General features: G+C 44.6%; 1 protein-coding gene across 6 annotated transcripts in view; it reads right to left on the bottom strand.

The window, feature by feature from the left end:
* Nucleotides 1-18,893, bottom strand: part of KCNAB1 (potassium voltage-gated channel subfamily A regulatory beta subunit 1) — a 399,759-nt gene that overhangs the window by 76,433 nt on the left and 304,433 nt on the right. For 4 of the 6 annotated variants that reach the window (XM_047874454.1, XM_047874456.1, XM_047874455.1 and 1 more), the window contains exons 3-6: nt 11,856-11,893; nt 7,352-7,431; nt 4,751-4,795; nt 1,179-1,223 (exon numbers count right to left, since the gene is read on the bottom strand). In XM_047874454.1, coding sequence (XP_047730410.1) covers nt 1,179-1,223; nt 4,751-4,795; nt 7,352-7,431; nt 11,856-11,893 — 208 coding nt within the window. Of the gene's footprint in view, nt 1-1,178; nt 1,224-4,750; nt 4,796-7,351; nt 7,432-7,593; nt 7,613-8,779; nt 8,820-11,855; nt 11,894-18,893 lie in introns of those variants that run through there. The other 2 variants (XM_047874458.1, XM_047874459.1) reach the window with 2 other exon arrangements.

The raw sequence follows: 18,893 nt of genomic DNA, 5'->3' as shown, positions 1-18,893 counted from the left end.
TTTCTTTGTTAAGACTCCATAGTTGTGATTTCTACAAAAAGGTATATGAAACAGCTTGCTGTTTTCTTACATGTTTGTCAAAAAGGCCAGACTTCTAAGTTCTGTTGAATCATGTAAGTACCAGTTCAAACACCAGTAGATTCATCAGAGGCCAATTCATCTTGCGAAAATTGTTTGCATCCTACAACAGAGAAAGGACCTCTCTTTCATTTGCCTGCCAGTGAGTGATATAGTAGCTTCTGTTATTCTCCAAAAGGCGGTCCTTTTGATCAACACGTTTGGAGCCTTCTGCAAAAATGACCAGAGGGGCGCCTGGGTGGCGCAGTTGGTTAAGCGTCCGACTTCAGCCAGGTCACGATCTCGCGGTCCGTGAGTTTGAGCCCCGCGTTGGGCTCTGGGCTGATGGCTCAGAGCCTGGAGCCTGTTTCCGATTCTGTGTCTCCCTCTCTCTGCCCCTCCCCCATTCATGCTCTGTCTCTCTCTGTCCCAAAAATAAATAAACGTTGAAAAAAAAAAATTAAAAAAAAAAAAAATGACCAGAGACAGGGGCGCCTGGGTGGCTCAGTTGGTTAGGCGTCCCACTTCGGCTCAGGGCATGATCTCACAGTTCGTGAGTTCGAGCCCCGCATCGGGCTCTGTGCTGACAGCTCAGAGCCTGGAGCCTGTTTCAGATTCTGTGTCTCCCTCTCTCTCTGCCCCTTCCCTACTCATGCTGTGTCTCTCTCTGTCTCAAAAATAAATAAACATTAAAAAATAATTTTAAAAAAAATGACCAGAGACGTACACGTGGGGTCAGACAAGATATTTTCATCTTTGCATTCCGTGGAAGTCTCTGACTTTTGGCAGATTTGAGTAGCTTTTCTCCTGGGATGCTATGTGCTTATTTTCTTTTCCCAAAATCTGAACTGTATTTTGGAAATGGTTCTTAGAATGAGGTTGGTATTTGAAAATCTCCGTGAATCACTTAGTAACAAGTGACCACTAACTTTCTTTGGGGCATCTTGCTAACATTGAATCCTAGGCTAATTGCCATTTCCTTCAGGGCAGGAAAAATACTCTTTCTCTCCAATCCAATTAATTTTAGTACATTAGATGTAAAATGGTTGCCCAAAAGGATAAAAGCATGAGCTACTAGTTGTCTCCTGTCAAGTAGGGAAAAGAAAAGGTATTTAACTTACTTTCCACCCCAGTAGAGTTTGGTTGTTATGACCAGGCTGGACCTCCTGTACGTTAGACAAACACACACAGAGAAATATTAAGTAAATTGCTGGTTATTGTACTGAGTTAGGATATTATAGCATTGGAAAGAATTTATCGTACCTCCCATTTAAAAAAAAATTGGTAAAGTGGTAAATGTGTTCATTCGTGTCACTGAAATATGGGGACAAGGGGAAGGTGGTGAGTGGGGATGTGAAGTCAGATCCTAGGCGAAGAGGTTGAAGGGAAGTGACCTATACCTGGAGGGACAGGAGAAGGAGGCTGTGACACAAGCCACCGGTTCAGGGGGGGTGTGGTGAAGAGGGTGAGTGGTAGACATGGAGGGACAGAAATGGTAAATGAGAGGGTGAGTGAACTGGCATAAAGGATGGATTGCTTTAGTAGCACCAGCTAATACTTATTTAGCATCTGACATAACGTTGATTGAACGTGAGTTTTCCTGGGGCTAAATCCTCTGCCAAGGACCACGGGCCCTAGTGGCTCTGAGTTATTATGCTTTCCAACCATCACATTCACAGGCAGGAACTGATTGCATGGAAATATGAATGATAAAGTAAATTATAATAATCAATAAATAGGGATAAAATTTCTTTGAGTGTCCTATTAAATGGAAATGTTATTTTAGGAAAACAGTGCTAAAATTTTTAACGCAAGGTGTTAACCACTTTACTCCTAAGGGAATGAACCGCGGAAATCTTGTCAGCAAACTAATTGCCTTCTCAAAACCACACACAGGGCAGGAAATGGCAATCGTCTCGTCATGATGGTGGAATAAGAAACATGTCTTGAGACCTACAGCCATATGATTTAAAATCGGGAGGCAGATCTCAGTATAATTCAGTTTCTCCAAGTATGTAATTCAATTGAACTGGTCTAGGAAAAAAAATCCTTTGAGATTCAAAGGTTAAGACCGAACTTTGGGACTATTTGAAATAAGGCATTCATAATTCCATCAGCTGTAGAGCTGATGCCCTGGGGCCCGCAGGTATGAGAGCCTCGTAAGATTAATGATAACCAATGGGGAACAAGGGTGACAATTCCGACAGCTTAGCTGCAACAAGAAAAATTTGTAGGAAATGTCAGCAACCCCATCCCACTGAAGTTAATTCCCTGAAAAGTAATTTGAATCACTGTAATGGAAGCTCTACAGATACACGCATCTGGAGATTACACACCGCAGAAGGGCTGATGTACTTTCCAGGTTCATCCATCAACCTCACGATACCTAGTGTAGCGGCAATCTGCCCCGGGGGAGCCAGATCTCTGTTAGCAAACATTTTCACAGCTTCAACAAAAGGCTGGATGGAATATTATGAAAAATTAATGCAGTCCTCTCGATTATTCCGAGAGGCTGCACACTCTATGCAAATACCATCATGGACTTCTGTTTTCAAAGTTAGGCCTTCTGGAAAACGTTTGGGTGACGCGGGTGTGCACACTAACATGTAGGCTCAAAGAGCAAGAATAGACAGCAACCTGGCAGATGACCAGTGACCATCACAGAGGCATTTCCAGCAACTCTTCTGAGTGGGTGGAGAACGATAATGTGAGTATTTTATACCGATACAGCACAACTTTCAAAATACTCTGGCATACTTTATCTCACTTTCACAGGACAGCACTTCATGAACAGTTACGCCGTCCATTTTGCAGGTGGGGAAAGTGAGACTCAGAGAAGTGAGGTAGCTGGCACAGTGGGCAAGTGGTGGTCCTGGGACTAGAAGCCAAGTGTGCCAGTTGAAATTGCTTTTATAGACTCCGTACTAGGATGATACGGTCTATCTTTCCACCAGCCTTGTAGGGGCAGCTGTGTGCTGATTTCAATATTCTGTAGCATGGTGACAGCTTGGGTTTTTATTTGCAAGACTGAAAGGCAGTTTGTAAAAAAAAAAAAAAAAAAAAACCAAAAACCCATGTTAATCCGTTTTCCTGTAGGTGTATAATAGGCTCTGCAAACTGTGGAGAGTGATGGTTAGGTGCCCTCTGGGTGCTGAGGGGAAAGAGCTCCTGCACTGATGTTCCGCTCCTTCCTCAGGTGCTCTGTCAGCCTACACCTCGCTGCACAGCTCACCAGGGCTGTTAGTGGGCTCATCTCCAGGGTCTCTGTTTTGGGTTGAGTTGTGTCCCCTAAAAAGACATGGTAAAGTCCTAACCCCCAGTAGTACCTCAGAGAGTGAGCTTATTTGGAAATACGATCATTACAGATGTAATTAGTTAAATTAAGATGAGGTGATGAGGTTATACTGGAGTAGGGTGAGTCCTTAATCCAATATGACTGGTGTCCTTTTAAGAAGATGCACAGACACACATGAGGGGAGGACGCCATCTGATGACGGAGGCAGAGGTTGAGCGCAGGCCCAAGATTGCCCGCAAAAGCCAAAAGCTAGGAAGGGGCAAGGAAGGGTTCTATCCAGACTTACAGAAAGAGCAGGACACTGCTCAAACCTTGATGTTGCACTTCTGGCCTAGAGAACTGTGACAGAACACATATCTGAAGCCAGCACTTTGTTCCAGGAGCCCTAGGGAAGTGATTTCGGTGATGGACAGACCAGCCTTGTGAGTGGGAAGGTTACTCAGGCAAGGTGGAGGACTGGGCAGGAATATGAAAATTCTTCCATATTTAAGGGTGAATATCGTTTTTTCCTAATCCCCTTATAATCCCTGGAGTGGGGGAGGAGGAGAAAGAAGGGAGAGAAAGTAGGTCATCGAACTTCTTTTGTTCACATCTCCATAAACTTCTGGGTCTCCATTTCCACTAATACTACAGAGCTGTTGTTTATTTGGCCAATGGCAAATCTGCCAGGGCAGAAGAGGACCCAGACTTGTTCCGTGGTCTTTGCCTGATTCTGTACTCCTGCCGGGGAAGAAGTGGCTGTCATGGTTGACACGCATAGTGAAATGGAGGGGGATTGCCGCCCCACGCCCCACAGAGGCGGCGTTCCTCTTTACCACTGGATACGAACACCATGGAATGGGATGCAACCCCTCAAGGACAGCAGATGAAGCACTTCCCTGAACGCCCAGATAATAGGGCTCCTGGCACACATCAGAGACGCGGGCTAATTGTGTTCAGATAAGAGAGCTTTGTGGTATTTGTCACAAGGACTTCTCTTTTCATCACTTCTTTGCATCCAGAGTTGTCAATAAGATGAACAGTGAACATAAGTACATGTATATAATCAGCTCCCTATCAGCTGTCTTTCTTCACCAAATTATCACAAACAGTGGTGAGAAACCATGGAAATAACCCTTTCTTTTATGCATGAGTATCTCATGAACCTCCCCTCCTCTCTGCTCAACCCCATGGTAAGTCATTGTGATCAATGACTAGTCAATACTTACTAAAGCACAAATAATGAACTTGTTAGTATTTATTTCCAAACCACTATAAATCGTTTCTTTACCAAAAATTGACTTTTTTTTTTTTGACAGCCTTTTGTTTAGTTGTCATGCAATTTTATTTTTCCTTCTCTGGGACAAAATAATAACAGTCTTTTGAAAGAGAAGTACATGATTATGGTGAATGCATTACCTCCAGCCTTTCTTCTTGATGATGCTCCCCAGAATCACTTCAGCCCTGGAAGGGAAACAGATAATAGCTCAGGATACAATGTCCTGGAAACACAAGAGTCAATCCAAAAACACAAGAGCCATTCGTTGTTTGAACTCTCAGTGCCTACATGTCCTGAAAATAGAAGCTGCTCTCGGCTAGTAGCACAGTTTCCGCTGTTTCTGCTTGTGCCTGCAGAATCCTACTCCTGGAGCATTCCAGAAGCACCTGCCAAATCCTGACACACTGGCAGGAGACCGCCTGTGGTCCTGATACTAAGAAACAACAGAGTCACTTGGCAGTTCGGTGCTTTTGAACCGCTGATCCCATTTATAAATATCCTGCTTGGCGGAGTCCAGTGGGAGTCAAGGTTACCCTTCTAATTGCTGTGGTTTTCAATTGTGACCAGGGAGGACAATGAGACCTTGTCCTATTTAGATAGAAAATACGGATTCCCCGGAGATCTTGCAGGATGAAAAAACAAACAAACAAACAAACAAACAAACAAACAAAGAAAGCAAACAAAACAAACCATGTGGGTGTTTTGATGTCCCAAAGGCTAGGGCTGCAGATGCAGTGGCCCACATAGAGAATGTCCTGGGTTCTAGTGACAAGTGTTGCCACAGAAGGAAGGTGCAGGGAGATGTAGAGAAGTATTCTTCCCGCCCCTACAGTGGGTCGTGGAGAGGTACAGCGAAGACATCTCCGCTGTCTTCTCCCCTCCACCTACCTGAGCCAGGACCCAAGGTTAAGGAGACTGAAGTTTTATTGTAGGTCCCTCCCGGTCAGATCAATGTTGTAAGAAGCACGTGGGCTCTCAGAGGCTTTGTGAATGGGGACATAAATGGAATTAGCACTTTGTTCATTGGGGTCCTATAGATGGGGAATTGTCACTAAACACTGTTTATCTTAGCTGAAAGTTCTGTCTGTGTTGGAGTGCCCAGCCTGGCATTAACCATGCTGCGGGGTAGCTATGGAGCATGCTCCAGACCGACATGCAGGGGACTTTACACCAGTGTTCTCTTCCCCAGCCCTCTGTTTCTGACACTGTCTTTTGCAACTTTGCATTTCATAGCGGGAACCTAGCTCAGTTGCACACTGGACAGTCAGTCAGTAATTAACCAGGACTGACTATCAATCATAGTAGAAATACAAACAGGACTTCCCTTTTCCAACCTTAGCAGGATTCAACAAAAGAAGAAAACACTGAGAAAGGCTCAGACGTGGGAAGGAGGAAGGCCTTATCAATTGTATTTCCTCTCCTTGGACTCAACAGAAAACATCAGGGACGTGGGCTCTGAACTTCCCCGATCGTCCTCAAACATAGATCTGCCGTTGAGAAGGAGGAAACCACGCAAGGACAACACAGATTGGGCAACGATGAACCTGATTCCTCGAGTCCAGCAGTTTGATTGTGCTCCTTGCCTGGAAGAAGGTGCTGGGGAGTGAGGCCTGTGGAGGATTAGGCGCCACAGTCCTGGTAGAAAATGGCAGAGCTGCTCAAACAGTCCTGGGAGCTACGTGAGTCAGTCTGTCTGTGTTGGCAGCAGGTGGCCAAGGTGCGCCAGTTCTGTTCTGAGACGTGCTTCTCGTGCCAGGACGTAGAGGGCATGAACCTTGAGGTCTCCCCAAGGGCACATTCCCCACATGGTGTGACGAGCAGTGAGCCCAGTGTCAGAGCCCGGAGCCTGTTCTCAGGGCCGTGGGAAGGTTGTAGTTGGTGTGGCTTCTCCAGCAAGGCCCTTTTGCAGTCCTCTCTGTCCTCAGAATGGGGTCTGAAATGCCCTCTCACAAAATATACTAAATTTCTTGGCATCTTTGAGGACCCCTCCTTTAATCTCTGATCTACTTGTCATGCTAGGTGGAGGGATGGGCCTGCAGACAGGAAAAGCAGTCCCTGGTTCCCTGCAGAGAGGACGTCCCAGTTTCCCTGAAGGGTTGAGTAACTATGAGACATGGTTACGAAATAGCAAGACTAGCTTTTGAACAACTACACTGGAATCTGCTCCTTTATTTCCTCACTCCTATATCCAACTAATACTTCTTTTTTTTAAAAAAAAATGTTTATTATTTATTTTGGGGATGGGGGGAAGGGACAGAGGGAGACAGCGAGAGAGAAGGAGAGAGAGAATCCCAAGCAGGCTCTGCACTGTCAGCACAAGGCCCAACACGTGGCTTGAACTCACAAACCGTGAGATCATGACCTGAGCCAAAATCAAGAGTCGGACACTTAACTGACTAAGCCACCCAGGCATCCCTCCAACTAACATTTCTTGATCTTCACTGCCACCACTCTGGTCCCAGCCGCCTCTGCCCCTCAGGAAGGCTATGGCAATTGTTTGCAGTCCATTCTTCATACACGGGTCAAGGATAGGAAGGTTTGGGGTGGGGGTGGGGGGCAGAAGGGGCCAGAGGCAGCCAATATCCCCAGCTCTGGTGAAGGGGCTAGTGGAAGGGAGAAAAGCAACGCCACCAAAGCGTGTGGGAAGGGCAGACCCTTCTCACCAGCATGACAGCAATGGCCTGGGCAGATTCTTGGTGCCACAAATACCACGTGAGGGACACAAGGAGGCACTGACTCACTTTCCAGCAGCATAGACTTCAGCAGTATCGAAGAGATTAACCCCACTTTCGTAGGCAATTGTCATCAGTCGTTCGGCAACCTGCAAGAGGATGTAAAGGTCAGTCAGAAAAAAACAAATGTTTGCTAAACCTAGGAAGCAAGCAACGTTGAATCCTCTGGTGGTGTTTAAGAACACTGAAATCTCCCTCCTTGTTTTTATCAGTCGTAAAACAATGAGAAAAAAAAAAAAAGAAGATTCTACCAGCATATATAGGATAAAAGTATCCTTTCCCTCAGATAGAGACTGGGCACTATGGGAGACTTCCTTCAGTGCAGGGATTAGTCAGCCCTCAGGAGCAGCGAGGTAAGGTGGATGGATTTGTGTTGCTCACTCGGCCCGGAAGATCTGGTCTGACAACATTCCCTGTGGCAGCATCATCTCTCTGACAAAGAGGGTCAGTTGTATCACAGGCGACTCCATTTCTCTTCTTCCTCCTTTCTCTCCAAGCTAATGGGTTTTGGCAGTTGGGTGACTCCTGACCTAAAAGCGTGTGCCTTTTTTCCTTGAGGCTTAGAGGACTGCGCTGATGAACCAGAGGCTAGACAGAGTCATGACTGTTGTAAAACTCACGCCACCCACAGCTCAGCAAAACCCCAGCCGCTGTCACAGAACAACCAGCCAGCTGAATGGCACTGGGTACCCGGGGCCCCCACCCGTCAGCCTGCAGATATACCTCCAAGCATCTCGTTCCTTCCTTTGTGCTGCTGAGTGCAAGGGGCAGGCGTGACAGAAGAGTACAGGCATCGCTAGAGACAACAGCTTGAGGGAGAGCTAGAGAGGGATAGCAGTGGAGAGGGGACATTTTCCCATTTTGCTGCTAGACTTATGGGCCAACTGAAAAATGACACACCTCACAAATAATTAAAATTGATTTTTCCATTATGTTTTTGATTGTGGGCTAAGGGTGCTTCATCAGCATTTCCAAGATAAACTGTTTTCCTGTTGTTTTTAAAATCAGCATATCAAGAAAATTATTAGGCTAGCAAAAAAGGGAGTCCATGCCAATCTTTTAGAGTAATAGCAGCAAAAATGTGATTACTGCTTTTAATTTGCTACCATTATGACATTTCTCCAAAGGAGAAATGGAAAGTTAAGACAAGTATAGTTTTTCCCATCGTGACTGCCCTACGTTTAGGAAATTACTGTGCTTATGTCGTATGTTATCCTCGTGTTATGTCACACCACATACTAGCGGATTATTATTGGGAAAGAGACCTTATATTATCTAGAAAGAAATTTTAAGATAAGATAAGGAATCCTGGATGGAAATTTGGACTAAGTAATGGCTGAAATGTTTCCCAACCATAAAGTTTAAAGACCTGAATGTGAAGGAATGAAGTCACTGACTTAACAAAAACTGTTTTCTGGCCTTGAGTGTACCACTTACTGGATAAATGAACGTGGACAAGACCATTTGAGCTCTTTCTATTTCAGCTTTTTCATCTGCAAAAAGAGGACAATTCTGTTCAGGACCTCCAGGTAGCCAACAGGCCTCAGTAGAAGTAGACACCTCCCTTCCAACGTGGCGTGGCGGGCCTGCAAATAAGTGGTTCCAGGGAAGGTCATGTGACACCTTTGGGCCAATGAGATGCAGGGACAGATATGCTGAGGCTTCTGGCAACATCTTTCCATGTTCTTACAGGGTTTCTAGAAGAACACCTTTTTCCCTAGAGTTGCTGTTCTGAGTAAGGCTTAGAATTTCTGCAGCTGTCTTACTACCTGAGAAGGATGTCGCTATACAAAGGAACACAGGGCCTTCCCAGGGAATCCCTGGGAAACGCAGTGAGGCCACTGATGGAGTCCACCCTGAAGCTTGCCCTATATCTACACTTCTAGTATGAAAATCAAAATACTTTTCCCATACTGGTTGAACCAATTTGACTTGAATTTATTGTTACCTACAATTCAAGAAACCCTCACTAGCTTATAGGTAAGAAAATCTAAGTAAAACTCTGAAAGTTAAGTGCTATAAGGTATTATTATTTACAGGAGTAACATCTCTCCTGGCTTTATGATGAAGCCAAATCATCTTTGGGGGGCACCTCACGGAATTATGTATTGTGGTGTGTGGGTCCTTTTGATAATATCCCTGTCCAGTGGCTATTTAACACACAGGTGGATTCTCCCAGCAATAGGGATGTCATCACCTCCTGAGGCAGGACTCACGGTTGTGTCACTCAGCACATCACAACGTGGTCATTCTGGGATTCAAAATTTGTACCTGCTTTGTGCTGAGCTCACGTGAAGCAGAGAGAAGGCAGAAAAATCGGGTAGGTGTATTTATTGCTATTGGTCTGCATTTTTCCCACATGGAAATGGCTGAGCTCAGGCAAGTCAGCTGCTGGTGGGACTGTGGTCTCCCTGTACCTTCCTGTCTTCTCCTTGCTGGCATTCTCTCTGCAGGGACCTGAGGAAAGTCACAGCTCTTCTTTGGAAGGACACTAGCCATTTGTCTGGTCTGCATCTGAGGTGAGGGCCTGTGCAGCCATTCATGATAGTGTTATTGTGCAGTTTTTAGAACGGTAATTTTGAAATGATGTATTTCAGAGCCCAGCCTAGCACACTCTGACCTGGGCAAGCTGGGCTCGTGGTAGCAGAGAGCAGATGCTGTAAAGGGGAGGGCAAACGTGAAAGGGGAAATGGTGCCCTTAACGGTTGGCCCCTCTGCTCCTAAAGCGAAGATATTTTTGTCTGTTTCTCCTCTCAGTACTGTAACAGGAAGGAGAAGGTGCTGCACGTGCTGGATACGGTGGACTATTAATTTGAGATCCCCCTCCCTGTCACCTACTTTCTATGTGACTTGAGCCTGTGGCCACTGTGTTGATATTTGTGGACTTGCCTCTGTGCTCCACACACCCTACCTGACGCCAGTCAGAGGGCCCCATAATGAACCCGGTGATGGCCACCCAGATCCTCCTTCAGAACAGAAGGACTTCTCCCCCTCACTGCTAGGAGTGTTGCCATCAGATGGCCTGCAGCTGTCGGTTCTCTCTGGAAATTGCACTTGGCTAAGCACGGCTGCCTAGCCCAAGGTGAGACCTGCTTCCCAGGGCAGCCTCTCTCCAATGATTGGTCAAACAAAGGATACAAATGCTCAGTCCTCTTGTCCCAACCTGGGACAACTTTGCAGGGCCATCTCAGCGTTGGGGCTCCCCATGGGGTCAGGTGTGGTCATTGTTGAGACTGCATCATGGCCCAACTTTCTAGTAACGGTTCTGTATGCTAATCTCCAGTGCAGTCTGCCTTCCAAAGCATCCTCCCCATGACAACCTCTCTGTGGCGACCTAGGCCCAATACTGGGGACATGCATTCAGACAGAGGAGAATGTGCAGATAAGACTCTACCCCTCCCCGCCCCGAATCTGTTAAAAAAACACTGGTGACCTTGGGAGCTGTAGAAAAGACCCTCTGTTCCCCCGAGCTTCTCCTTAGGAATGATAGTAAGAACTACCTTTATAAAGAGCTGGTTCGGGGCCAGGCACCGGGCTGAACACTTCACAGGTATCGTCTCATTAATCTTAATCACAATCCTGCTGAGTAGGGGCTCTCCCCTGCAGTTTATGGATGTGGCAACTGTTAGTAAATGTTAGTAAATCTGGTGGCAGAGTGGGCTGGATCCCACTGAGCGTATCCACTCAGACATGCTATCCCAGACTCCTCAGTGGTACGCAGGCAGGCAAAAAAGGATCAGAGGGACTTGAGGACAGTGTCCTTGGGGGGTTATTGCTGTTCAAGGCCTGCATGACTCACTTGTGCCAAAAAGACATTCCTTAAACGCGGTGATAAGAATATCACTTTGGTAAGCCCTGTTTTGAACGTACAAACCAAGATTGAAAGGAATTTTACAGTAAATAAACTATTACAGCTGCCATTATTGGGTGTCCGCTACCTACGAGTCAAAGGGCTATATAAACATCTCATATGTGGAACATGGTTAGTCCTTTCAACAAACCTCCAATGTAAACTTTATCATCCCACTTTATATCAGAGGGACTGAGGCTCAGAGAGGTTGGATTAACTTGTCCAAGCCAGGGTGACCAACTGTCTTTTTTTGTCCAGGACTGAGAGGTCCCATGCTAATAAGGCAAAGTTCCTACAAACTAGAACCAGTTGGTCATGGTAGGTGGAGCTAAAACACACACACACACACACACACACACACACACACACACACCCCAGCAATGAAATCTTTCCATAAAGCTACTAAATATTAATTCAAAATTGGTTTGTTCTCTAACAATTGAACCTGCACATATAATAGATAGACAGCCCCAAGGGCTATTAATAGTCTAAATGTGAAAAATACAAGGAGATAAAACTGAAAATAATCTTTGATTCAGTCTTAACCACTTCGCGTGATTGAAACATTATCCTTATAAAATGCCAGGACCCCAGGAAGAAGACTCCCACTGTACAGCTTTACATTTTCTTTGATCAGCAATATGGAAGCCAAAAGTAACTTACCTCATCTGAAATTTGACCTCCAAATGTCACCCATGTTCCTAGAAAATAAATATTTGCACATTATTTATAATCATTTTTCTCTTTAAAAATTATTTACTTATTTATTTATTTTAAGAGAGACAGAGAGAACGACCTGGGGAGTGGCAGAGAGAGAGAGAAGGAGCGAGAGAATCCCAAGCGGGCTCCACATCGTCAGCACGGAGCCCGTTGTGGGGCTCAAACCCATGGACCGTGAGATCATGACCTGAGCCAAAACCAAGAGTCAGATGTGTAACTGACTGAGCCATCCAAGGTACTGAACATTTTTCTAATATTATATAATATTATATATAATTTTTCTTGCAACAGGGCTACTTCAGTTGGTTGTTCACAAAGGTATCTGGATAAGGGGCACACGGGGTTCCTGGATGAAGTCCAGCCGCCCTCCTCCCCTTGGGAAATACTCCAGCAGGGGTCTGCATCCCTCTGGAGGAAGGGCTGTCTTTCTTCACCCAAAGGCCCCATCTATGCTATGGCAGCCCTGTCCTACAAAACACTTTTTCTTCTGCTACGGGACCATGAAGGCTAGTGTGCAAGAGTGCAGGGCAACCAAGCCCATTTTGGCTACACATGCATTGTCGCGGAAGCCACCAGTTCAGAAGGCACAAGGGAAAAGGTACACGAGGCCACCATTTCTGAACACAAAGGTGAGACCTTGCGTTATGGTTCTTCCCTTCTTTACCCCCAACAAAGGACTCTGTTTTGTGTTCCCTATTACTTTTCCAAAGGAATCCTCTCAGATGTCCTTCCTCTCCATGCTTTCAAGCCCCAAAAGGTGACACTTAAGCACCTTCTCTGTTTGAGCCTGTTACTCCAGGGTGGAAATCTCCATTGGTTTGGGGATGGAGTCAAGAGCTGGAGTGAGGACTGGGAAGGCAGGGCGAGAGAGGCATAATCAGCAGCCAAAGATCTGCATTTAAAAGCAAGAGGGGGGCACCTGGGTGGCTCAGTTGGTTAAGCTCTGACTTTGGCTCAGGTCATGATCTCACGGTCTGTGAGCTCGAGCCCCGTGTCAGGCTCTGTGCTGACAGCTCGGAGCCTGACGCCTGCTTGGGATTCTGCATCTCCCTCTCTCTGTTCATTCCCTGCTTGCACACGTTCTCTCTCTCTCAAAAATAAATAAAGATGAAAAGAGGGAAGCAGACTTAGTGGGCTCTCCCCACACCAGACTACAGTCACCGCAACCATTCATTCCCTCTTTGATCCGTTTTTTGTCTTTAGCCCGAATTGCATGCCTGGCAAAGGCATTGCACCCAAATGCTGGGGACGGTGAGATGATCGACCTAGTTCCTCCCTCTCAGGAGCTCACAGTTGACAATAGCACAAGGCTAAACCCAGGCGAACACAAGGCAGGAAGGGAGGGAGTGCTCTACTAGACTGGTGGGAGGTGGCAGTCAAGAAAGACTTCTTGGAAGAGGTGACATTTTGGTTGAGCTGCACGGGAGGTTACTGAATGATGAAGGAAGGAACAGGCATTCCCGGGGAAAGCCAGAGGGCAGAAGCATCAGTGTGTGCTGACAAGCTGTGGCGGGCCATTCCACAGAGTGAGGAGACGTGATGCAGACAGGCAGGGGGGCAAGAGCGAGAGCCAGGGCACAAGTGGCATGTGTGGGGCATACAAAGACATGTGTCTGAAATCTTTGGTTCTGCATTTCCTAACAGCGAGAGCCCCCATGCTCACACCTCACAAATGGTCACAGGAATCCGAGAAACGTGTATACTTTGATCTCTGATCATTTCATAAGCTTCCAAGACAGTTTTATCATCCCTACTTCCAGATAAGGAATCCAACATCAGTCAATCTATTAAGTGAAATATGCAGGACTCCCCAGACAGGCCTGGCTTCAAGAAGGGTATCCTTTTCACTGCATCGCGCGGCCTCATGAGAATACTTCCGAATTAATTACCGCATTTGGATTCCACACTCCACAGAAACACGCCGATATCATCGGACCTTTTCTCTTCTTTGTTCTCAGGGACTATGAATTATTTTCCTGTCCCACCCTCCATCCCCGGAGGTTCCAAATGCTTGCAGACTTGTTGTGTCTGGCTAGAACAATGTCGACCTGCTTGGTATTTTAATACATTTTGAATAAGGTACCATTATTTAAATAATTAGGAAATTTTCCTTTAAAATGTCTGATTTCCAGCTTCTCTGAACCACAGAAGACTAGTGTCCCCACAAGGCAGACATGCCCTGAACAGTGCCCTCTGTGTAAGAGTTATGCCCTCCCTAGGTAGCGAGCACCCACACACCTTCCTTTGCATCCAACATTGGAATCAAATAGCAGTTATTTACTACTACACATTTACTGCTATTTTTCTTACTGTAAAATTAAGAAAAAGATGAGCTTGTGCATCTTCTAAAAAAGAGAGTTGAGTATAAAAAAAGAAAGATAGGAGCGCACTTTTTGTGGGGGTTGGAGGGGTTGGATGCGAAGAATATCCAAACAGAGACTGTGCGCCCAGAAAAATTACAACTTAAGGCACCATAATAAAACCAGCCATGACGGGTGCACAGAAAAGATGGGCGCTGAAAAACTTAATGGATTGAAGAAACGGTCGCGTGTGTTTTCCAACAAGAAGAAAATAAGCGATCTCCTGTGAAATGTAATTCTCTATTAAAGAAAAAAATCGCCTGGGCATCAAAACCTTTTTACAGACAAATGCTTTTATAAGAGTTTCTTTTGAATGCAGCAGAAGTCCAGAGCATAAACAAGCGTTTGCAAACGTTAGTGTAACCAGAAACATTGTAGCTCAGCATGTTCAAACTAGGGTTGAGAACTTTCAGGGTAAGTTCAGTCACTGGTGGTACTTTCTACTGTAGCAAATGAGAACGTGGGTGTAAGAGCAGACCTTTAGCTGTATTTATTTGTGATGCGGGGAGAATTTTGGAGGGGTCTGAGAACTTTTAGACAAGGAGTCCCTGAAAGGCAAAACATCGGGAAATGGCTTCTGTGGTACTGAGAAAGGTCTCAGACCAATGGAGGTAGAACACACTATTCCCAGCTATGAGTGTTACCGCAAGATGAGGCTCCCGCAGAGGGGAGGGCTGATGTTGGATCTTCAAGCAACAGACTGGAGGTGGCACTATTTTGTAAGGGCACTATACATAAGTCCATTAATTTCAGCACTCATTAGGAATTGCTTTGGGCTACAAAGCTGAAATGGGACAAGTAATTAGTACCACGGATTAGCTAGTCTTCTGTATCTTTGAGCAAAATCAGGTCAGTGTTGGGTTGATAAATTTGCTGGCTTACTTGTGCTGTGAAACTGAAAGAGATTTCTTGTAACTGTTCATGTCATCAGAGGGAAAAGTCCTAGCTCCACTCAGCAGCAAAGACTGGCCCAAAGTTGCAAGCTTCTTACTGATATTACAACCCATTTACACCTTTTGAATATTTCTCTACAGGGCTATTTGCAAGTATTTGTACAAAGGTCTCGTTTGTTTCTCTCAGTCCCGATCACGTAAGAGTCTTTGGGAAATTCATTTGTTTAGGAATAATGTGGTCCACTTGCCCATGTTGAAATCAGTTTCCAGAAATGAAAATAATAGCTTGAAATTCATTTTCCACAACTGGGCCATTGAATACTGGCTTACAAACTTTATGAAAAGAAACCACCATTATTCAGCTTACCTTCCTTGGTTAATTTTTGATAGTACAAATGAAGGGCTGTCATTTAAAATTCTCGAGCAATAGTACAAAATGGTACTGAAGACTGAATATGATAATGTTGAAAACTGGGATTGCACACACATCTTGGAGATCACCTTACTGGTAACCATCATTTACAAAGATGCGATCCATATTGGGAGAGCCTATGTTTAGAAGAAGCTTTATTCCAAAATAAATCTGAAAACAACTACCTACCACTCCCAGTTGAAGTATTTAAGGCTACATTCTATATATCATGGTGAAAAGGTATAGGGTCTGATTGACATTTTGGTTCAGAAGAAGTAGGTGTCACGCTTCCGATTTCAAATCAAAGCAGTAATGAATTATGAAAAAAAATAGCAATAAATGTTTTTCTTTTTCAGTTAGTTAAAACATCTTAATATAAGTAGAATATGGGCATCACATATATATTTACACTCAGTTACATGCCTACACTATAACTTAGCAAAAACAGAGTTTGGTTCTATTTCGGGGACTTGGTTATTCTTATATTCAGCTTACTTAGTTCAGGTATGCTACCTCTCTGGTCCTTCAGACATTCCCTACCCATTTATCTTATAGTTATTTGCTGACAAACTTCTACATCTTTTACAAGGAAGTAAGCTATCTGAGGGTTAGGATTTTATTCCATTCATCTTATGTCCACAGCCCTAGAACAGAAGAAGTGAGTCAGTCCTTAGAGGATGGTCAGTAAGTTTTGGTGAAATTGGATGTAATTGCCTCTTTGCTGGTAATCCACAAAAATACTGGGATAGTTTCCCACCAAACAAACATGTTTGTTTTGACTTACAGAAACATGAGTAATGCTTGTCAACAGCTCTTCTAGTCCTTGGGTGATTGATAGATTTCTCCCTGACCCCAGGAGCCCAGCTAGCCAGGCCCCCTCCCGGAGAAGGGCAAGGGAAGGCCATTCTCCCTGGCTGCAGGGCCTCCAGTGAGGAGGGGGTGACCCAGTGCAGGCAGAGTTCACCAGCCACCCCCAATGAAGACCTACCACTTACCAATAGGGTGAATTCCTTTCTGATGGGGAGCTATCAAGCAGCATCCTTCAGACAGGAGAATGCTGCTTGTACGATTTTATTCTTTACTGCTCCTCTCCAGAAAATATAAGGTGGTTTATTAGTTAATGTCATTCTCAGAAACCCTCTGTGACAAGTTTCTTAATCATTTTTCTGCTTCTAATGAGAACATGCCTTCTCGAGACCTAGAATGGTGTATGATTACTTCACTGTGAAATCTTAAATTAGTGGGATGTTACTTAGAAGATAATTTTACTAAACTGACACTTGTTATTTCTAACCTTTTACAAGCAGAGTATAAAGAGAACTTTGAACTGTTATTATGTCTTCTGATGAAACTCCTTGATACATCAAGGAACATATGCTTTGAAAATCTGTTTGTATCCGGAGCATACAGCTATGATGGCATAGAAAAATTACTGAACTGTAAAAAAAAAAGAAAAGAAAACTTCCTTTGCACATGTATGCATGCACACACATAACCACACACACACCCTATCTTGGTTACTTGGTTGCTTTGCTGGTGGTTTACAGGGTAATTGCTTGTTATTCATTCAGGAAACATGTTTATCATTTAAATAACCTCCTTGCTTGAGTAGGCAGAGATATTTCGACATTTAGAATGTAATAATGTTTTCAAGTAGGCTACCTCCCTTTAAAATATACATCATCCTAGTGCCCTCATTACAAGCAGGATATTAACATTGGTACAGTTAAATTGTAGACCCTTTCTGAAGTTCAGTGTCTATTTCTGTCCCAGCGTCCTACACAGGATCCAGCATTGCATTTAGGCATCACGTCTCCTTGGTCTCCTCTGATCTGTGACAGCTCTTGAGTCTTCCCTTGTCTTTCACGACCTTGATGTTTCTCAAGAGTCCCAATCAAGTACTTGTAGAATGTCCCTCAATTTGCGTTTGAGTCACTTTAAGGTTATAGATTTGGTGACCTCCTTTTCTATATTGCAGTTTGACCTGCTTATGGCCTGGATTTTTTTTTATAACTATCAGGAAAGGAATCTATAAATGCAATTGTAATATTTATTATGTCACAGGTAATTTTTCTGTTCTCTCTCATTCAGCTAGTATTTATTGAGTATACCATGTGGAAGGCATTATACCTAAATGATCAGTATGCAACAGTGAACAAAACTAAAAATTACTTCTGGAGTAGATTTATGAGGAAAGACAAAATAATAAGAAAAAATAAATATGCAGTACTTATTTATGAATGTTAATTTTATAAGGCAATAAAACATAAAATACATAGTGTTTACTGACGACCGTTAAAGACAGTCATTTTTATAAGGCAGGGATGCGGTATATGAAATGTCAGGGGGTGAGCCTTGAGATTTTAGATAGGGTAGTCTGATAAAGTTCGCAAAGAAAGTGATTTTGGAGAAAAGATGCAAAGAAAGTGGATGAGCTCACCGTGCAGCCGTCTGAAGGCAGCGTTCCGGTCTCAGGGTGAATAATGGAGAAGGGGGCTCGCTTGCCTTTTCGAGGTCAGTGAGGAGGCCAGTATGGTCAGAGAAGAAAAAGTAAGGTCCGAGAAGTCAGAGAGAACAGATCACGTGGGGTCATGTCAGTCTTAGGAAGGACCCTGGACAGGCCAATACCAACAGAGAAGTGACACAGTCTGACCCTTCTCAAAGTGGAACATCTGTGGTAGGGAGGTCACAGCTCTGAGGCTAAGTCTGAAACACAAGCACCAGCTGGAAGGCTGTTGTGAAAATCCAGGTGAGACAGGACAATGGTTGTGGGTCTGAGGTGGTAGTAGTAGCAAGGATGGGAGAAGTACTTGAATTTTGGATAGACTTTGAAGGACAGCCAATAGGATTGGCTGATCAAAAGGATGTAGGGTATGAGAGAAGGTGAGACTTTATTTTTTAAAAAAAATTTTTAATGTTTATTTATTTGAGAGAAAGAGAGAAAGAGAGAGACAGAGTGTGAGCTGGGGAAGGGGCAGAGAAAGGCAGACACAGAAACCAAAGCAGGCTCCAGGCTCCGAGCTGTGAGCACAGAGCCTGACTTGGGGCTCAAACTCATCAACTGTGGGATCATGACCTGAGCTGAAGTCAGGTGCTTAACTGACTGAGCCACCCAGGTGCCCCAGAGAGAAGATGAGACTTTAAAGACAACACCAAGGTCAGAGGAAGGGGAGAATGGAGAACCAATTCAACACATTTCATTATGGATTTAACAATTCTTGTTTTGCAAGTAGAGCACATGCCAACTCTAGGTAGTCAAGGCTGACCAAACGGTCAAAGGGTGTTTAATCTGGAGGTGTGTGGAGTTATGAATCTG

This window comes from Prionailurus viverrinus, chromosome C2 (assembly GCF_022837055.1).
Source record: "Prionailurus viverrinus isolate Anna chromosome C2, UM_Priviv_1.0, whole genome shotgun sequence".
NCBI classification, from domain to species: domain Eukaryota; kingdom Metazoa; phylum Chordata; class Mammalia; order Carnivora; family Felidae; genus Prionailurus; species Prionailurus viverrinus.
This window is presented reverse-complemented; position numbering and strand designations above follow the sequence as displayed.